Source organism: Geotrypetes seraphini, chromosome 2 (assembly GCF_902459505.1).
Source record: "Geotrypetes seraphini chromosome 2, aGeoSer1.1, whole genome shotgun sequence".
Lineage (NCBI taxonomy): Eukaryota > Metazoa > Chordata > Amphibia > Gymnophiona > Dermophiidae > Geotrypetes > Geotrypetes seraphini.
The window spans coordinates 338734911-338753528 of NC_047085.1; the positions used below are offsets into that span (position 1 = coordinate 338734911).

An 18618-nucleotide genomic window follows, 5' to 3' on the forward strand; every position below is an offset into this window, starting at 1 on the left:
CCCCCCAATCCTCCTTCCGAAAGGCCGGGAGGAATAAACTCTGGTTCACATGAAACGAAGAAACCACTTTCGGAAGAAAGGACGGTACCGTCCGCACCGACACCCCAGCATCCGAAATGCGCAAAAAAGGCTCCCTGCAAGACAGCGCCTGCAGCTCCGACACACGTCTTGCAGACGCCATAGCTACCAAAAATACAGTCTTTAATGTAATATCCTTTAGCGTCGCCGCCGACAGCGGCTCAAACGGCGCCGCCTGCATCCTAGTGAGTACCAGCTTCAAACTCCAAGCTGGACAGGTGCGCCGTACCGGCGGACGGATATGGTGAACCCCCTTAAGGAATCGCACCACATCCGGGTGAGATGCTACTGACGAGCGCGACACCCGGCCTCTATAACATGCAATGGCCGCCACCTGAACCTTAATCGAGTTATAGGCTAACCCTTTAGAAACGCCTTCCTGTAGAAAAGACAGAATAGCCGCCAGAGACGCCTGGAAGGGCGCAATACTCTGCTTCCCGCACCAAGTCTCAAAAACTTTCCACACTCTAGCATAAGAGGTAGAAGTAGACATCTTCTTCGCTCGAAGAAGAGTGGCAATAACCTGATCCGAATAGCCCTTTTTAGTCAACCGCGACCGTTCAATAGCCAGGCCGTAAGACCAAAGTGGGCCGGATTGTCCATGGAGATTGGACCCTGGGTCAGCAAGTCCGGAGTCACCTGGAATTTCAACCGATCGCCCGACGCGAGTTGCATCAGATCCGCGTACCAAGACCGATGCGGCCAATCTGGAGCCACCAGGATCACTCTGCCCTGAAAGAGAGCGATGCGTTGTAAGACTCGACCGATCATCGGCCAAGGGGGGAATACATACAGAAGGGAATTCGGAGGCCACGGGAGAGCTAAAGCGTCCACCCCCTCCGAGCCCTTCTCTTTCCGTCTGCTGAAGAACCGAGGCCGCTTTGTGTTGCGGGATGAGGCCATGAGATCCATGTCTGGCAGCCCCCACCGAAGGACCAGCAGTTCGAACGCCCTTGGAGACAACTCCCATTCGCCGGGATCGAGACGATTCCTGCTGAGGAAGTCCGCTTGAATGTTTTCGCGACCCGCAATGTGTGCTGCTGAAAGAAGCGGAACATGCCTTTCCGCCCACCGAAACAGCAGCATCGCCTCTTCGGCTAATTGAGGACTCCGAGTTCCCCCTTGACGATTGATATATGACACCGCCGTGACACTGTCCGAAAAGATCCTGATCGGCTGGTCCCGAATCATGGCCTGAAACTCTCGTAGCGCAAGCCTTATCGCCCTCAGTTCCAACAAATTGATGGAACAGTGTGCCTCTCCCGAGGACCACACTCCCTGCACGGAAGCTTGCCGGCACTGAGCCCCCCATCCTCGGAGACTGGCATCTGTCGTAATCGCGACCCAATCCGGCGTCGCTAGCGGCATGCCCCGGAACAGATGGACCTCGGTCAGCCACCAGTGCATGCCGCGAGCCACCCGCGGACTCCAACGGAGCCGGCGACAATAGTCCAGAGAAGCCGGGGACCACCGAGAAAGAAGCGACATCTGCAGGGGCCTCATATGGAACCGAGCCCAGGGAACCACTTCCAGAGTCGCCACCATCGAGCCTAGAACCTGAACATAATCCCAAACCCGAGGATTGGGCGACCCGAGAAGCCCTCGAATTTGAGACTGTAATTTCTCTCCCCGTTCCCGGGGAAGAAACACCATTCCTAGGCCAGTTTCGAATCTGACCCCCAGGTGCACCAAAGACTGAGAAGGGGACAGAGAACTCTTGGGAAAGTTGACGATCCACCCTAGCGACTGAAGGAGCGAGATTACCCGTTGAGTTACCTCCACACTCTCTTGCCTGGATGACGCGCGGATTAACCAGTCGTCTAAGTACGGGTGAACCCGAATCCCTTCTTTGCGTAAAAAGGCAGCCACCACCACCATCACCTTTGAAAAGGTGCGGGGAGCCGTTGCCAGGCCAAAGGGCATAGCCCGAAATTGATAATGCTGGCCGAGGATCGCAAACCTCAGAAACTTCTGATGCGGAGGCCAGATTGGAATATGGAGGTACGCCTCTTTGAGATCGAGGGACGTGAGAAACTCTCCCGGCCGTACGGCCGCAATCACCGAGCGAACCGTTTCCATCCTGAAATGGCGAACACTGAGAAATTTGTTGACTGCTTTTAGATCCAACACTGGCCTGAAGGAACCCCCCTTTTTTGGAACAACAAAATAAAGGGAATAAATACCGCGGCCTACCTCCTCCGGCGGTACCGGTACTACCGCCCCTAGATCCAGGAGAATTTGAAGAGTTAAGCGGACCGACTCTCCCTTGGCCGCTCCATTGCACGGGGATACCAAGAAAGAATCGGCGACGGGAGCGGCGAATTCTAACTTGTACCCTTCTTGAATAATATCTAACACCCAACGATCCGACGTGATCTTGGCCCACTCCGCCCAAAACGCCGACAGGCGTCCCCCTAGTGGAAAAGCAGAGGGGGCCAAGACCCCGTCATTGCGGAGCGCGACTAGCCGGGGTACGAGCTGGCTGACCGGAAGCGGGTTTCGTCGTACGAAAGGAACCTCTCTGTCGCCCCTTAGGTCTAGCCGAAGAAAAGGCACCATACGCGGAACCAAAGAACGGTTTCCCAGACCTATACCTCCCAGAAACGAGGTCTAGATGACGAGGACTTCAAAGGGGGCCTAGGCCTATCTTCCGGTAACCGCTGGGTTTTGGTATCTCCAAAATCCTTTACCAATCTCTCTAAATCTTCCCCAAACAATAAACCCCCTTTAAAAGGGAGTTTCACAAGACGAAGCTTAGACGCCGCATCTGCCGCCCAATGTCGCAGCCATGAAGACCTGCGAGAGACAACTGAAAGCGACATTTGTTTCGCCGAAGCGCGAATAATATCATACAAGGAGTCCACTAAATAAGCTAAACCTGATTCCAAATCAACCAGTTCCGAAGGAACCGCACCTCCGGACTCCATCAAATTATCCGCCATCCCTTTAGACCACTGCAGACAGGCTCTTGCCGCATAAGAGCTGCAGATTGCGGCCTGCAAAGTCACTGCAGCAACCTCAAAAGATAACTTCAGCGAAGATTCAACCTTCCTATCCTGGGCATCCTTTAATGTAACCCCCCCCTCTACAGGCAAGGTCGTCCGTTTGGTAACCGCGGCTACCAGTGCATCCACCTTAGGCAATTTAAATTTCTCAAGTTCGTCCGGGTCTACCGGATACAAAAGCCGCATGGCCTTTGCTACCCGTAACCCGGCATCCGGCGTATCCCATTGAGCCGAGATCAGCTCCTGCATGGCTTCATGCACCGGAAAAGCCTTCGGTGGCGTACGGGTACCTGCCATAAGAGGGTTACCTGAAACTTTCGAATCCACCTGAGAAATGTTTAAACTCAGTAAAGCCTTAGAAATTAAGGAGGAAAGTTCTTCCCGATGGAAAAGCCGGAGGGTGGAAGGGTCATCCACTTCCCTATACTGGGGATCCTCCTCTTCCCACTCTTCTACCTCACCTTCCTCCAACAACTCTGGAAGGGAAAAAGGGGAAACAACCATAGGCTCGTCTGCGGACGCAAGCCTGCGCTTTTTAAATATCGGCGATTTCACAGGAGAACCATCCCCCTTCGCCGTCTCCCCAGCATCCACTTTCAGGGGACCAGGCGGGGGCACAGAAAGCACCGGCAAGTTCCCTGAGACCGGAGGAGCAGGCTGACTGCACTGCAGCATGAAAGCCTTATGCATCAACATAATAAACTCCGGGGTGAATGAGCCCAGGCCAACCGCTGAAGCTCCCCCCTGTTCGGCGCCGGAGAGCGGAGCCCCCGCGCCCTCCCGCACTTCCGACTCCCCCCCCCCTGCCGCCCCCCCCTTCGGCCGTGGCAATACCACGCCGTGAGGCCGAGCCGACCGCGAGGGGCGGGGACGCCGAGCGCGCTTCACGGACGCGGGAACTGGCCCCTTCGCCTGCCTGCAAAAAATAATCCTCAGCTGGTGCGTCTAAGCACCCCGCTGAGCACAAGCCCGCCGGTGTTCGACGCTTCCCACAGGGTGAACACCGCTGACGAGCCTCTTCGTCCATCACCACGCCGCCCCTCCCAACCGGACCGGCACTCGAGGTAACACTAAAACAAATAAATGTAACCAAAGTTCAGTACTCACCACGCTCTCAGCCCGCCTCCCTCAATCAGGATAAAGCTGGTAATTAATCCAAGCTACCTTACCGGGGCACAGCTCAGCACAGGCAGTAACGTTTTTTTTTTTTTTTTTTTTTAACTGGAATGAAGAAACTAACGCTGAGAGCAGGCAAACCCTCAATCACTCGGAGGGGAGGGTGGAGCAGGGACCTGGGAGGGCCCAGGTGTAACTCCTAAAGCCGGCACCAATCAGCCAGGCACCCCTATCCAACTGAAGAGCCAAAGGCTCAACAGAGGAGACTATAAGATCACCAATCCACCAGGCACCTTTAGATTCTAGGAGCTAGAGAAATAGCTCCACCACCGCTGGGAGATAGAGCAAAACTGATTCAACAGGAGGATCACCAGGCTATAAAGCCAACTGGAAATCAGTTCTCTATCTCCACCTGCTGGTCGATGTGAGCTATATCCCACTGGTCTCTGGATTCATCTGCTGCTTTGCAAAGGAATTTTTCTTTATTTATTGGGATTTATTAACTAACTTTCATGAAGAGATTTACCCAAAGCAGTTTACAATATTCTGAATAGAAATCAGGTATTCCTAAGTATTTTTCTCATCTCTCCTGGCAGGTTTACAATCTAACTGGTACCTGGGGTAATGGAAGGTTAAGTGGTTTGCCAAGAGTCACAATTTTGCATTAAAAGTGTAGCATATATTATTTAGATCAGTAAAAAAACCTATTTGAATTTGAAAAATGTATAAGGGTGCAAAGATTTTTACCCGCTTAGTTTTTTAAAATAAATCTAACATAACTGTTTATATCAGTCAATGTTTTCCTGGACAGTGGAACTACAGCACTTTTAACACAAAACCTTTAACAAAAAACTGCTCAAAGCTCAATAGATATCTTTTATTGTGATCCATACTTGTGTAAGCTTATAAAGATCTGTCAAACAAAACCTTGTAGAAATAAGCCAGTATGCCAAAATCTACAACAAAAATATTTCAAACTAATATTTTTTTCAGTGGCAGAAAAAAGTCTCACCCCCCCCCCCCCCCACAAAAAAGTCTAGGCATGCTGCTTATGCAATGGCAGCCAAATAATCCTTTACTTCAGCTGGAGTAAGCCTTTTAAATCCGGTCTCATTGCAGATACCAACTTCTATGTTGTCTTCTGTCATTTGCCCCTCAAAGCTTTCCTATTAAAAAAAAAGATAAGACACATGAAAACAATATTAGAAAATAGACAAGATACCTAATAAATGGATCTGTAGCCTACCTTTAATGTTAAGATAGCTGTGTGAATGGCATCTTCAAGTTCCAGTTCTTCATTGTATCTGTAAAACAAAAACAGATTATATCCTTTTCTATTCTGCACTGCTAATTCTTCACAAACAACTGTGGTGAAATTCTACAAGCAGGTACCTTCTGTTACACATCTCTTTTGAACTCTACAAATTTTAGAACGGTGATACAATGCTTAATTACTCCACTACTAGACTATTGTAACTCTGTCTATCTGGGCTTGCCAATGTATAAATTGCATGCTTTACAAGTAGTTCAAAATGCTACAGCTTGCCTTTTGACTGATAAACTTCAATTCACTCATATCACTCCTGTTTCAAAAGAACTACACTGGTTACCTGTGGCTTGGAGGGTGAAGTTTATGATTTTGTCATTTATCCATAAGACAATGAATGATATTGTGTCTATAGTGATTGCTAACTCCTTTAAGAATTTGTAGGCCTACTTGTGCACTAAGATCAACAGATAAATTGTCCCTCGATATTCCATCTTCCCATCAATTAGACAAATAGTGGCTTCTATTTTTTTATACAAAGGGTGCCTCTCTTTAGAATGTTCTTCCACTGCCCTTACATAGGATTACATTTATAATTCAATTTAGAATAAATCTGAAGGCTCATCTATTTCCTTTGGCTATTGCAAATGTGTAGCTACTGTTTTGGCTTTTATATATCTCTGCGAGTGTTTTGATTCTCTATATTTCTGTATTGTTACTGCTCCAATTGTACGAGGGTAAATAAAAAAGTAAAGGCAAAATGCATTTAACCGTTTTTTATAGAAGTAACTGTCAACAACTGAACATATCACCTGTGTCTCCACATAGTCCCCATGAAACAAACCCTAAGATGCAAGACTTTACAGGCAGTACAACCCCAGAGGAAAAGAGAGAGAGAAACAAATGCATTTCTTCCTGAACAGACAGCAGATGTAAATCAATCACTAAATTAAAAAATAAAACAATTCCCCCTACTGTTGTCTCCCTCCCTCCATGCTGTGCCTTGCCTTCTGGCCTGCTCCCCGGTGTTATCTTCGGGCCGGCTCCCTCTTCCTCAGTGCTGCAGTGCACAAAGCCGTGGGCAGCGGCTCCTCACGTGTCCTGTGCCTCATCTGGATGCCTACCCTCTGACGTGACATCAAAGAAAAGGCTTCCGGTTCAGGCGCAGGACACACATAGGAGCATGTGCCTATGGCTTTGTGCACTGCAGCACTGAGGAAGAGGGAGTCAGCCCGACTAACGGCTGAAGAGCACTGTCTGGGGCCTGATGCACGTGCTGGCACCGGTCCACAGACTGGTGGTTGAAGAACACTGGACTAGAGCATCCAGACCCGCACATCTGGGCGCGTATCTTTGACTGAAGAACCTGTCCAAATTTTTGTTCTTTGCCACAGTCATGAAGTCAAATTGTGGCTGATGCCAGCGACAAACAATGGCTTAGAATGCTGTCACCGACAGAGTCCACTCCCAGATCCAAGGCCTGTCTGCTGAGGAAGTTAGCTTGGATATTGTCCACTCCTGCTACGTGAGCACGCCTGCAGATGGTGTTCCGCCAAATTGAAGAGAAAGCGGACTTCCAGACAAAGGGGCACTCTTGGTGATCCCCTGATGATTGACACAGGCCACTGCTGTAGCATTGTCTGAGAAGACTTGAACCACTTGGCCTTTCAGAGTCTTCCACAATTTCAGCAGAGCCAGCCGAATGGCTTGAAGTTCCAGCTGGTTGATCTACCACTTCCTCTGGGTGGGTGACCAATGTCCCTGAATTGGCCAATGATTGCAATGAGCTCACCAGCCAAGGAAAATGGCATCTGTCATGATGACCACCCAGAATGCTATGCAGAGGGGCATGTCCCTGGTGAGATACTGAGAGAGGATCCACTAGTCCATGCTGGCCCAGGCCTTCAGTGTCCAAGGCACAGACTTCTGTAAAGAGTCTGCAGAGACCAACATACGCTGGAGAGAACGCATGTGGGCCCTCGCCCAAGGAACCACATCTATTGTGGCTGCCATAGAACTTAGGACTTGAAGATGGTCCCATGCTTAAGCAGCTGGCTTGGTCAGGATGCCTGCTCTCTGCATGCCTCTGGAACATAGACAAGACTGGCACCCATGTTGAACAAGACCCCCAGGTACTCCAGGGATTGTGTTGGAGACAAATGGCTCTATCTTCCAGGACTTGTATCACCTGATCCGCTGTGTGCTGACCCTCAGATGAGGGAGCCTGGATCAGCCAGTCGTTCAGGTAGGGATGCACTTGCAGCCTCAACCCCCACAGATCCTCGTGCTGTGATAGGGAGAGTGAAAAACACAGTTGGCTCCCTGAAGCTCAAAGGGTCTCAGAGGCCCCACAGCCTGCGCTCAAGTCTCGGTTAAATCAGAAGACAAGGTAGCTCCCAGGGGAATGGTCCCTGAGCTTCCAAATTGCAAACATGCTGGCTCAGCAAGTACACCTGGAGGTCACCCTGCAAGCAGCAGATTGCCCATGTGGAATCTGCATCCTTTCCCAGGCAGATTTGCCCCAAATTGGGGACCTTTAGGAACCAAAGCCTCCTGAAATTGATAAAAAATGCCCCAAAATAAAAACCGAACAGAGTAGTTTAGAACATACCTTCTCAGTTCACTTGCAGAAGGAAAAACTGAAGAGGGCACTAACCTTCATTGGTGAAGAAGAAAATTAAAGATGTGATTGACATCTTTCTACTACAGTTCGCGACCAGAGGAAATTCACCTACGGTACAGACTCCTATGTTTATGTATCAGAACACTTTTAAATTTCTCATCAAAAAATTCTGTGTATTGGCCTTGACAACATGCATAACAGACAAAATAATAGTAAAAAGGCAAACAGATAGCATGTGATCACACAACAGCATACTGTTCAGATCTGTGTTCTCCTTGTGGATAAAGTAGCCAAATTACCACAAAGAGAAGAAGCAGCCTTGTAATTATAGCAGTGGGCTGAGAACTAGGGAAGCCACTCTAATCATTTTATCCTCGATTGCCTCTAGGGCAATCTAGTGTACCTGAACGTAATTTGCCTTGTGCTCAGATTCCAAAATGCAAACTTAAGATCCAAAGACCTCTAGGAACACAACATGGAGTTCCCAAACTGCTATAAAAATAATCAGCTAAGAGGAAGAAAAGATTTGACCACTGGTGAAAAAGTGATAAGCTGACTGGTGCTGCAAAACAGCTACAGCCCCTTCACTTCCTCCTGCATTTGCCTTTTATTATTTTTCTTGTGTTTGGTGGCTTGCATCTTCTGAAGGCCACCAAATACAGTTTATGCCAGAAATAAAATGCTTCCAATCTGGTCCTCCCCTGTGATACAGGTTTATGGAAAAGGAGGATTTTGATTATCAGGAGTTGGTATCATCTTACCTTCCTCCTATTGTAAAATGAGTAGCAAGGAAAAGTGAGCTGTAGATAAGCTATAATTTGTCACACATGGGAAGTGTAGGGGCTGTGAGTTTTAATAGCAGTGACCCCTGCCTCCTCTCTTCCCCAAGAATCCTACTGCAGGAAGAGTAGTATGTTGTTAGATAACTTTTGTATGGACCAAGGGTCTCCCTCCTTAGCACTCCTAAGGGCCTTCTGTTCTTCAGCTAGATAACTAAAACCACTCTTCCCCCTTTACATGCAAGAGCCATGAATATGGCCTACTGTAAAAATAAAGAAAAAGTTTACTCTCTTCTGCACTAGAATATTTGATCAACCTATAACAATAATTTTCTGGGGCAAACACCAACTAAAAATTCAGCCAACTTTGAATGTTACCTTTTTTCAAGAAAAGTTTTTCCATTCACGTAATTCTTTCCCATAGCAGTTGCTTTCCATGCAAAGTAGGCCCCCTAAAGAAATAAAATACAAACATGACATACTTCTACATCATCATCTACATATTTCTGATTCTATATTGTGTTTATGATTTACCAAAATAATCTTTACTGAAATCACACTCAGATTTTGTAACCAGAATGAGAAAATAGATACATATTTCTAGAATTAGAATATAGCACTGAAATTTTTCAATGGTAAAATAATTTTGGATCTGAAAATTGTAACTTCCTGGAAATGTCCAGCTATCTTATACTGTAATCTGCTTAGAACTGCAAGATACAGGCGGAATAGAAGTCAATAATGTAATATAATGTAAAATAAACTATCTTCTGTGTACTGGTCACTCTTTCTACATTACAAAAATTGAATATTAGCTGTAAAATAATTTTATAATAGAGGCTTATTGACAAACTTAAGAAGCATCCCTTCAATTTTTCTAATCCCCAGGAGCAATATGGCTTGGAATATAGCTGTATGTGAAGAAATTTTGTATACTGTAAGTGCATTCTTCAGCCTCTGGCTCCCTTATTGTTAGTGCTAGTTGCACTCAGCAGGGTGGTTCTCTAAGGTTGTTTTAAACAAACTCCTGTTCATTGTTGTTCTAATTCTTGTTTCTAAGTTACAGAGCAGTACAGAATTATGTAATGTATGTGGGGTCATTCCCTGTTCCTATCCTTTGTATTCTGTTCCAGTGGAGCTCGATTGCTTTGGGACATAACTAAAAGGAGACATTGGGTTCTGCCTCCATGTGGGAGGTGTTCAAAACTGTACGTATTCACACTTCTGCATGTCCAGTTTGCAGGAACAGATTTATCACCCATACGTATAGACCAATGCTCCATCTAAGCTGTGCGCTTGTGCGCGTGCACACAACTTGCCGAACCTGCACACACAAATTAAAATAGCACGCACAAAAAAATAAATTTTTGCCTAAAATGATTTTCACTGCTAAAATGAAATGTTGCAGAAGACCAGCTGTTCCGATTTCCCATTTATCACATTTATTGAAGCACTATAATATAAATTTTAAGTCATTCACGTGATTCTGTTATCTTTGGCAGTTGAACTGGCTTTTTGTTGTCCCCGCTAGTCTGAAGAATCTGCCCCTCTCCACCTTCTATATGCCTTTCATGATTTTATACGTCTGTATCATGTCTCCTCTCAGTCTCCGCTTTTCCAGGGTAAAGAGCCCCAGTTTGTGTAACCTTTCGGAATATGAAAGGTTCTCCATTCCTTTTATGAGCAACTAGGATGATAAAAGGAATGGAGATAATTTATGTTTATTGAAATGAGACTTTATGTTACATAAAGTGTAACTAACATAAAGTGTAACTAAAATTACATTGTGTTTTTGTTAATTCAGACTAAACTCAAAGATCTGCCCATAAATGCCCATAACTGAACTCCGGGCCCTCTGGCAATCATTTTTATAGCGCACACAAATTTAGTTTTTCTTTAAAATGCGCACACAGCCTATGAAAAATTAGAGAGAACATTGGTATGGACTCCTGAGAGGATTAATAGAACCTAATCTTTCATTTTTGAACTGGCAGGTTTATGCTCCTGAAGCACACAGACAATTATGATTCCACTATGTAACAAAATTTTATATACAGGCTGTCCCCGGTTTAAGAATGCTCAACTTACGTTGAACTTGTACTTAAAAACTGGAGTACTGCCTCTCCCTTCCTGTGCCAACATGCCTCTCCTTCCTCTCCAAATGTGACCCTCCTTCTCCCTTCCGTTTCCCAACGCACCTCTTCTTGTCCCCCTCTGTTCCATAGATGTCAGAGGGAAGGCTTCCGGGCCAGTGGACTGTGTACAGGAGCCGCCGATCGCGGCTTTGCCAAGTGAAGTGCGGCTGGGAGGAGGGAGCCAGCCAGAGGAGATAAACGCGGGAGGCATGAATTTGGGATGCAGAACGGAGGGGGACGAAGAGGGGAGCATTGGGGCATGGAAGGGATGAGGAGGGACTGCATTGGCATAGGAAGGGAGAAGCAGGGTCACGTTGGGACATGGAAGGGAGGGGTACAAACTGGACAAAGGATTGAATAAAGGAGGAAGGGAGCATGAACACGGCACACAGGATGGAGTGAGGGAGGGGAGCATGAACTTGGAACACAGAATGGAGGAAGTGAGGAAAAGAGATGCTAAGGTGGGGAGGGAATAGAAAGGGAGAATTGTTGGGCATGGGTGTCTGAGTGAGAGGGAAAGAGATGGTGCACATGGATGAAGAAAGCATGAATTGTTGGGCATAGGGAGGGAGAAAAATATTGGACATAATAGTGGGAGAGGCATGAGGTACAGATGCATGGGGAAGAGAGAGATGAGAGGAAGAAATGTTAGATGTGGTGGTGGAGAGGAAACAGTGGGACTGATGAAGAACAAAAATAAGTGTAAACCTATCTTTTCTTTCTATTTAAATTGTTTTGAGGAATGTTTCTTTAATGTTTTTATAGACTGTGTACTGTACAGTATCTAAATTACATACAAATTCAACTTAAGAATGTTTTTAAAAAAATGGAACTCATTCTTAACCCGGGGACTGTTTGTATATTTTTGTTCCTGGGTAATAAGTGTTCTTTCTTAATTGCCTATGCCACAAAAGTATAGACAATGGTTAGAATTCCCCTCTAATTCTGCTTTTGTGAACAAGACATTGATATTTTGAAATTTACCTTTTTTGCGGAATATTCCAGATTGATTTCAAGCTAAGTAAACTTAATAAGGCCTTTAATAAGGCAGATGTATTTTGCTATATGTGTGGCCAATTTTATCATGACAAGAGGGATAAAGTACTCCATAAATATGTACCGTATCCGCTAAGATATGTACCGTATTTTCACTCATATACCGCGCACACGGGTATAGCGCGCGGGGAACAGAAATTTATGTAATAAAATTTTAATATAGTGCGCACACGCGTATACCGCGCATGCTAAAACCTCCTCCCGCCTACTCCGAACCGGCATCCTCCCCCCCCCCGCTCGCGTCACCCCCTCCCCCGCGATCCTACATCCCCCCCAGCACCGCAAAGACGACTCTTACCCGATTGGGCACCGGCACCAGCACCAATGCACAGGATGTGCCAGTGCCCAAAGATCCTCCTTCGTTGGGCTGGGCTGGGCTGGAGCATTCCCCCTGCGAACCGGCATCCCTCCCCCCCCGCTCGCGTCACCCCCTCCCCCGCGATCCTACATCCCTCCCAGCACCACAAAGACAACTCTTTCCTGATTGGGCACCGGCACCAGCCACCAATGCACAGGATGTGCCAGTGCCCGAAGATCCTCCCTCATTGGGTTGGGCTGGGCTGGGCGGTGCGAGAGAGATCCTCCTTCTTCCTGTGCTGGGCTTGTCTAGGCTTTGAGATTATCTCGGAGAAAGCGAGACCAGAAGGCTTTGAGCAGGAAGCAGGAGGATTTCTCTCGCCCAGCCCAGCCCAGCCCAACGAGGGAGGATCTTCTGGCACTGGCACATCCTGTGCATTGGTGCTGGTGCCCAATCGGGTAATAGTTGTCTTTGCGGTGCTGGGGGGGGATGTAGGATCGCGGGGGAGGGGGGGTGACGCGAGCGGGGGGGGGGAGGATGCCGGTTCGCAGGGGGAATGCCGGATCAGAATGAAGAAAAAAAAATTGTATAACGCGCATGGTTATGCACGGTTTGTAAAATCGTGTATAATGCGCGCGTTATATGCGTGAAAATACGGTAATGCCTACAAGGCATATTTTGGCAGGCCTGTTGGGGATCAAGACAGCCTTTGAAATACAGCTGTGACCTTGCTTGCTTTATCTGGATGCCCTGCAGAAGAGTCCACAAATCAGTTTGTTAGGGGCTAGGCGAATTCAAGCTTATAACTATTCTGAATGATCTCTAGCACCCAACGGTCTGACGAGATCTATGCCCAAGCCTCCACATACTCCAAGAACCGTCCCATTATCTTCAGGGGAACTGCTCGGGATCTAGTGTCGTCGTGCTTTCTTGGAGTGGGACAAAAACTGGAGGCTTGGCTCCGTCTGGGACCTGAGAATCTCTGTCTAGCTCCCTGGAAGGATCTTCAGAGGAGGCTCCATCAGAGTACTGTTAAAAGTGCCTGGAGCCATGCAGAGCAGACTCCCCGGACCTCTAGAGGCTCGTTAGGTAAAGATTTTTGCAGACAATCTGCCACGCTGGTCATGAGATTGTCCAGACCCTTTCTGAACAACATTTGTCCCTTGAAAGGAAGTTTGCTGAAGGTAGCCTTGGAGGAAGAATGCATGGATATCGGCATGATGACATCACACGCATACATGTGACGACATCACATCAATATCCCATGTATGTGCAGAGGTCCTCCAGACAACCCCGAGCTTAGCGCCTTCCAAAACCTGGACAAACTGTCAAGTTTTGGAAATCCCTCCAGGCACCCAGAGGACATGTCTGGGTTTTCCTGGACATCTGGTAACCGTAGTTGAAAGATGCGATTGACATCCTTCTGCAGGCAACACATGACCAGGGGACAATCACCTAGAGCAGGGGTAGGCAATTCCGGTCCTCGAGAGCCGGACCCAGGTCAGGTTTTCAGGATATCCACCATGAATATGTATGAGATGGATTTGCATGCACTACCTCCTTGAGATGCAAATCTATCCCATGCATATTTATTGTGGATATCCTGAAAACCTGACCTAACTCCAGCTCTCGAGGACCAGAATTGTCTACCCCTGACCTAGAGTACAGATTCCTATGTCTTTGCAACGGTGACGGGTCTTAAGCGCGCAAGACAGACGCGTGCCGACAAACGAGCGCTGATAATTCAGCGCAAGACTTCATCGCGCCGAAGAAAAACCTTCTTTCTTTAGCACTCTCCAGACCAGTAGAGGTTAATATTTACAAATGGGTATATATCCAATTATGACCAGCAGGTGGAGACTGAAAACAAAACTGTGGGACAGTATATAATATACTCCCTTCTCTATTTACCTCAGTCTTCTTTCAGTCTCCAGCAGGTGTTGATGTGATCTGTACCCATCTCCCTTGGTAGGGCTGTTGGAATTTGTTTAGGGGGTTTATAGTCCCTGTTTTTGGCCGGACGGAGCTTGGGCGGGCCCTGTTTGGGGGTCCGTCCGACCTCGGGGGTGTCAAACCCGGCGGGTCTCGAGCGGGGTCCCTCCCCCCACTTCCTCCACCTTCCCACATTTTTCTAGAGGAGCCTCAGCAGTAAGCCTTGCCCCCTAAATCAAGCAAGGCATATTGCTTCAAGAGCCTGTGGAGTCTGTTCTGTAAAAAACAATAAAAAAAAATCCTGAGGTAGTGCTGGTCTGGAGGGTTGTTTCCCTTTAAGAAAACTGTATTTTACTGTATTTTTTCATCTAACCGGCACTTTTTTATAGCTAGGTCGCGTATGGAGCAATGAGCACTTCTAAGGGGAAAAAGTGCTCATTGTGCTCCAGGCGCGAGGCACTCACGGCCGGCCTGTGCAAGCGGTGTTCAGGCCGGTGCGGTGGAGGAGCTCCGTCGGCAGCGGCTGCAGGCGCCCAGAGCTCCCCGCCGATGGTGCCTCGCGAGTCGGCTGGGAGCAGTGGGGAAGCCCGGTCTTCCCCAACCGCCCACGGAGGGATTCCGGTCGGGTTGTTGGGGATTTCCCTCTCAGCTGATGTTTTGACAGCTCATGCCGACTTGCCTGTTTTAGCGGCTGGGACTGTTCAGGCTTCTCAGCCGCTACAGGCTATGGAGGGAGCATTTTTGGCGGGAAAGTCGCCATTTTCACAGTCTGGCCCCTCCATTTTGTCTTCCACCTCAGGTGACCTTCCCCCTGTATTGGAAAAACAGGGGCAGGTTTCTGCTGGGTCCCCTGCTTTGGCATGGAGTCCCTTGGGACCCTCGGGGGTTTTTTCCCCTGATTTCTTTTTTTCTTTGTGCAGAGCCTATTTTCAGGCAGCTAGGGGTCCCGGATGAGCCCAGGGGGTTTCGGGGAGTGGGGTTTCCTCCGCGCTCCCTGCGGCTTTGCCTCTCTCTGTTGTGGCGTCCCCTCCTCCTCCTCCCTTGTCCAAGCGTCTGCGGGTGTCTTGGGACGAGGATTTATGGTCTGAGGAGCGTGTCGGTCTGGATGAGGACCTGGACCCTTTTGAGGATTTCCAGGACCCTCTCGAGGGGACGGCCGCTGGCGGCGGGTTGTCGGGTTTCCCGTCCTCCGCGAAGAGGCGTCCGTGGTGTGCCTTTTTCAGAGAGATGAGCTACCGGACCTGATTCAACAGGTTTCTTTGGTGTTGCGTTTTGAGGATGCGCCGCCGGAGACTCCGCGTGTGGGGGACCCTCTGCTTCGGGGGATCCGTACCGTTTCCCACTCTTTTCCCATGCATCAGGATATTCGGGATATTATACTGGAACAGTGAAAAACGCCGGAGGCGCCGTTTCGTTTGGCGCGCGTCATGGCTCGTTTGTATCCCATCCCAGAGGGGGATCGGGCTACTTTAACATCGCCAGTCGTAGACGCAGTGGTTTCGGCGATTTCTAAGCGGCATACCGTGCCTGTTGCGGGCGGTTCTGCCTTGCGGGACTCTGAGGAGCGCAAGTTGGAGAACATTCTTAAGCAAAATTTTCAGGTCTCTGCCTTTGGGGTCCAGGCGGCTATTTGTGGGGGGCTGGTGGCTCGCACCGTGTTTCGGTGGGCTGAGCGTGGCCTGGATCGGGAGTCTGATGACTGGTCTTTGGTGGATCAGGAGGTGGCGAAGATTGAGATGGCTGCCTCGTTCCTCTCAGATGCTCTTTATGACTTGGTGCGGATCTCGGCTAAGTCTATGGCCTTGGCGTGGCCACGCGCTTAGTCAGCGGATGCTGCGTCCAAAGCTAAGCTTACTAAATTTCCCTTCCGGGGGTCTTTTTTGTTTGGGGAGGAATTAGATAAGTTGCTTCAGACTCTGACGGACTCAAAGGTGCCCCGTCTGCCTGAGAACTTTGCCCGCCCTGCGTCTCGGGGTGGCACTGCCCGGGGGCATTTGCAGGAGTTTCGCAAGTATCGCCCTGGGCGTGGGGCTGCTTCTTTCCCGGCTCCAGGGTTTTCCCGGGGTCGGTTCTTCCAGCGCATGCAGCCCTTTCGGGGGGCCCGTCGGGGGGCAGGGAATCCCTCCGCCGGTTCCCCCGCTTCCCATCCTGCACAATGACTCCTTGCCGGCGCCCCCTTTGGTTCCGGTGGGGGCCCGGCTGCGCGAATTTTTCCCCAAATGGGCTGAGATCACGTCCGATCAGTGGGTCCTGGAGGTGGTGCGGGACGGTTATGCCCTGGAGTTCACCCGCTCTCTGCCGGACCTTTTCCTAGCCTCTCCATGTCAGACTCCTTGGAAGACGCAGGCTTTTCGCCAGACCCTTCAGTGCCAAGAGCACTCAGGTGGCGCAGGAGGCGGCTCGGCTCATGATTTGGGCGGAGTCCCATCTTCTGGACCTCTCGGCCTCTCACATAGCCGGGGTAGAAAATGTTCAGGCGGACTTCCTCAGTCGTCACTTCTTGGATCCAGGAGAGTGGTGTCTCGGCTCCGTGGCGTTTCAGTTGATAGTGCAGGCTTGGGGGTAGCCCCTGATGGACCTGATGGCCACGAGTGGCAACGCCAAAGTGCCCCGCTTCTTCAGTCGTCGCAGGGACAGTCTGGCCGAGGGTCTGGATGCTCTGGTCCAACCGTGGCCAACGGAGGGGCTGTTGTATGTGTTCCCTCCTTGGCCATTAGTGGGCAGAGTACTTCTTCGCATTGTTCACCATCCGGGTCTGGTGGTTCTGGTGGCTCCGGATTGGCCTCGACGTCCGTGGTATGCGGATCTGGTGAGGCATCTGGTGGCGGATCCTCTTCCTCTGCCTCTCTTGGACGATCTTCTGACGCAGGGTCCCATTCCCATGTTCGACCCGTCTCCCTTCTGTCTTACGGCTTGGCTCTTGAAAGGGGTCGCCTTAGTAAGAAGGGATATTCAGATAAGGTGATCTCTACGCTGTTGGGGTCCCGGAGGCTTTCTACCTCTCGGGCTTATGTGCGGGTTTGGCGTCTCTTTGAGGGGTGGTGCCGGGCGCGGGGAGTGGTCTCTTTTCGCGCTTCCCTGCCTACCATTCTAGAGTTCTTGCAGGATGGCCTGGATAGAGGCCTGGCTTGGTCTTCTCTCCGGGTTCAACTTGCGGCCCTGTCGGCTTTTCGAGGGTTGGTGACAGGTCAGCGTTTGTCGGCCATTCCTGATGTGATTCGCTTTTTGCGGGCGGCCAAGTTGCTCAGGCCTCCCCTACGGCCCTCTGTTCCCTCTTGGGATCTCAATCTGGTTCTCTCTGTTTTGGTGCGCCCGCCTTTCGAGCCGTTGGATGGCTGTTCTTTGAAGGACCTTACTCTGAAGGCGGTCTTTTTGGTGGCCATTATTTCCGCTAGGCGTGTTTCTGAGCTACAGGCTTTCTCTTGTAGGGCTCCCTTCTTGGAGTTTTCTAGGGAGCGGGTTGTCTTGCGGCCTGTTCCTTCCTTTCTGCCGAAAGTAGTTTCTCCTTTTCATGTCAATCAATCGGTGGTCCTCCCAGTCTTGGGTAGTCGGGAGGGCTCTTCTGAGCAACGGCAGCTGCGCAAGTTGGATGTCGGTAGGGTCCTTCGCTCTTATGTGCAGCGGACCCAGGAAGTCCGGAAATCCGATCATCTCTTTGTCCTTCTGGCGGGTCCTCGTTGGGGGGGCTGGCGCTTCTAAGGCTACTATTGCGCGCTGGATCAAGGAGACGATTGCTTACGCTTATCTTCCGAGACAGAAGCCTGTTCCAGAGTTTCTCAAGGCTCATTCCACTCGGGGTCAGGCAGCTTCTTGGGCTGAGTCGTCGCTCGTGCCTCCAGTGGATATTTGTAAGGCTGCGGTTTGGTCCTCCTTGCATTCCTTTGTTAGACATTATCGGGTAGATGTTCAGGCGCATCGGGACGCGGTGTTCGGTGAGCGTGTTCTGGTATTGGCCATGCGGGGGTCCCGCCCGTGAGAGGGACTGCTTTGGTACGTCCCATTTGTAAAGATTAACCTCTACTGGTCTGGAGAGTGCTAAAGAAGGAGAAATTAGGTTCTTACCTGCTAATTTACTTTCTTTTAGCTTCTCCAGACCAGTAGAGGTCCCCACCCTGTCTGTTGTTGTTATTGTTGTGTTGTTGGGTTGTTTCACGGGCAGTTTTTGTTTTTTGCTGCGGGTTCTAGTATTTTTCTAGGGCCGGGGAGAATTAAAGAACAGCGGCTGTGGCTCGGCTGGCTTAGCTGGCGAGCTGTGGGGACATTTTCCTTCGGGTATTTCTCCTCTGCATTTTCCCAACAGCATTTGGGTATGTTAGTTGTTACTCCTGT

The 18618-nt window shown here is 49.4% G+C and overlaps 1 protein-coding gene across 2 annotated transcripts in view; it reads right to left on the reverse strand.

The window, feature by feature from the left end:
- Positions 1-5057: 5057 nt before the first annotated feature.
- The window catches only part of PSMA2 (proteasome 20S subunit alpha 2), a 32921-nt gene continuing 19360 nt past the window's right edge, over positions 5058-18618 (reverse strand). For both annotated transcript variants that reach the window (XM_033930285.1, XM_033930286.1), the window contains exons 6-8: positions 9247-9320; positions 5446-5503; positions 5058-5365 (exon numbers count right to left, since the gene is read on the reverse strand). In XM_033930285.1, the coding sequence (XP_033786176.1) occupies positions 5249-5365; positions 5446-5503; positions 9247-9320 (249 nt within the window). In that variant the 3' untranslated portion in view covers positions 5058-5248. The remainder of the gene's footprint in view (positions 5366-5445; positions 5504-9246; positions 9321-18618) is intronic.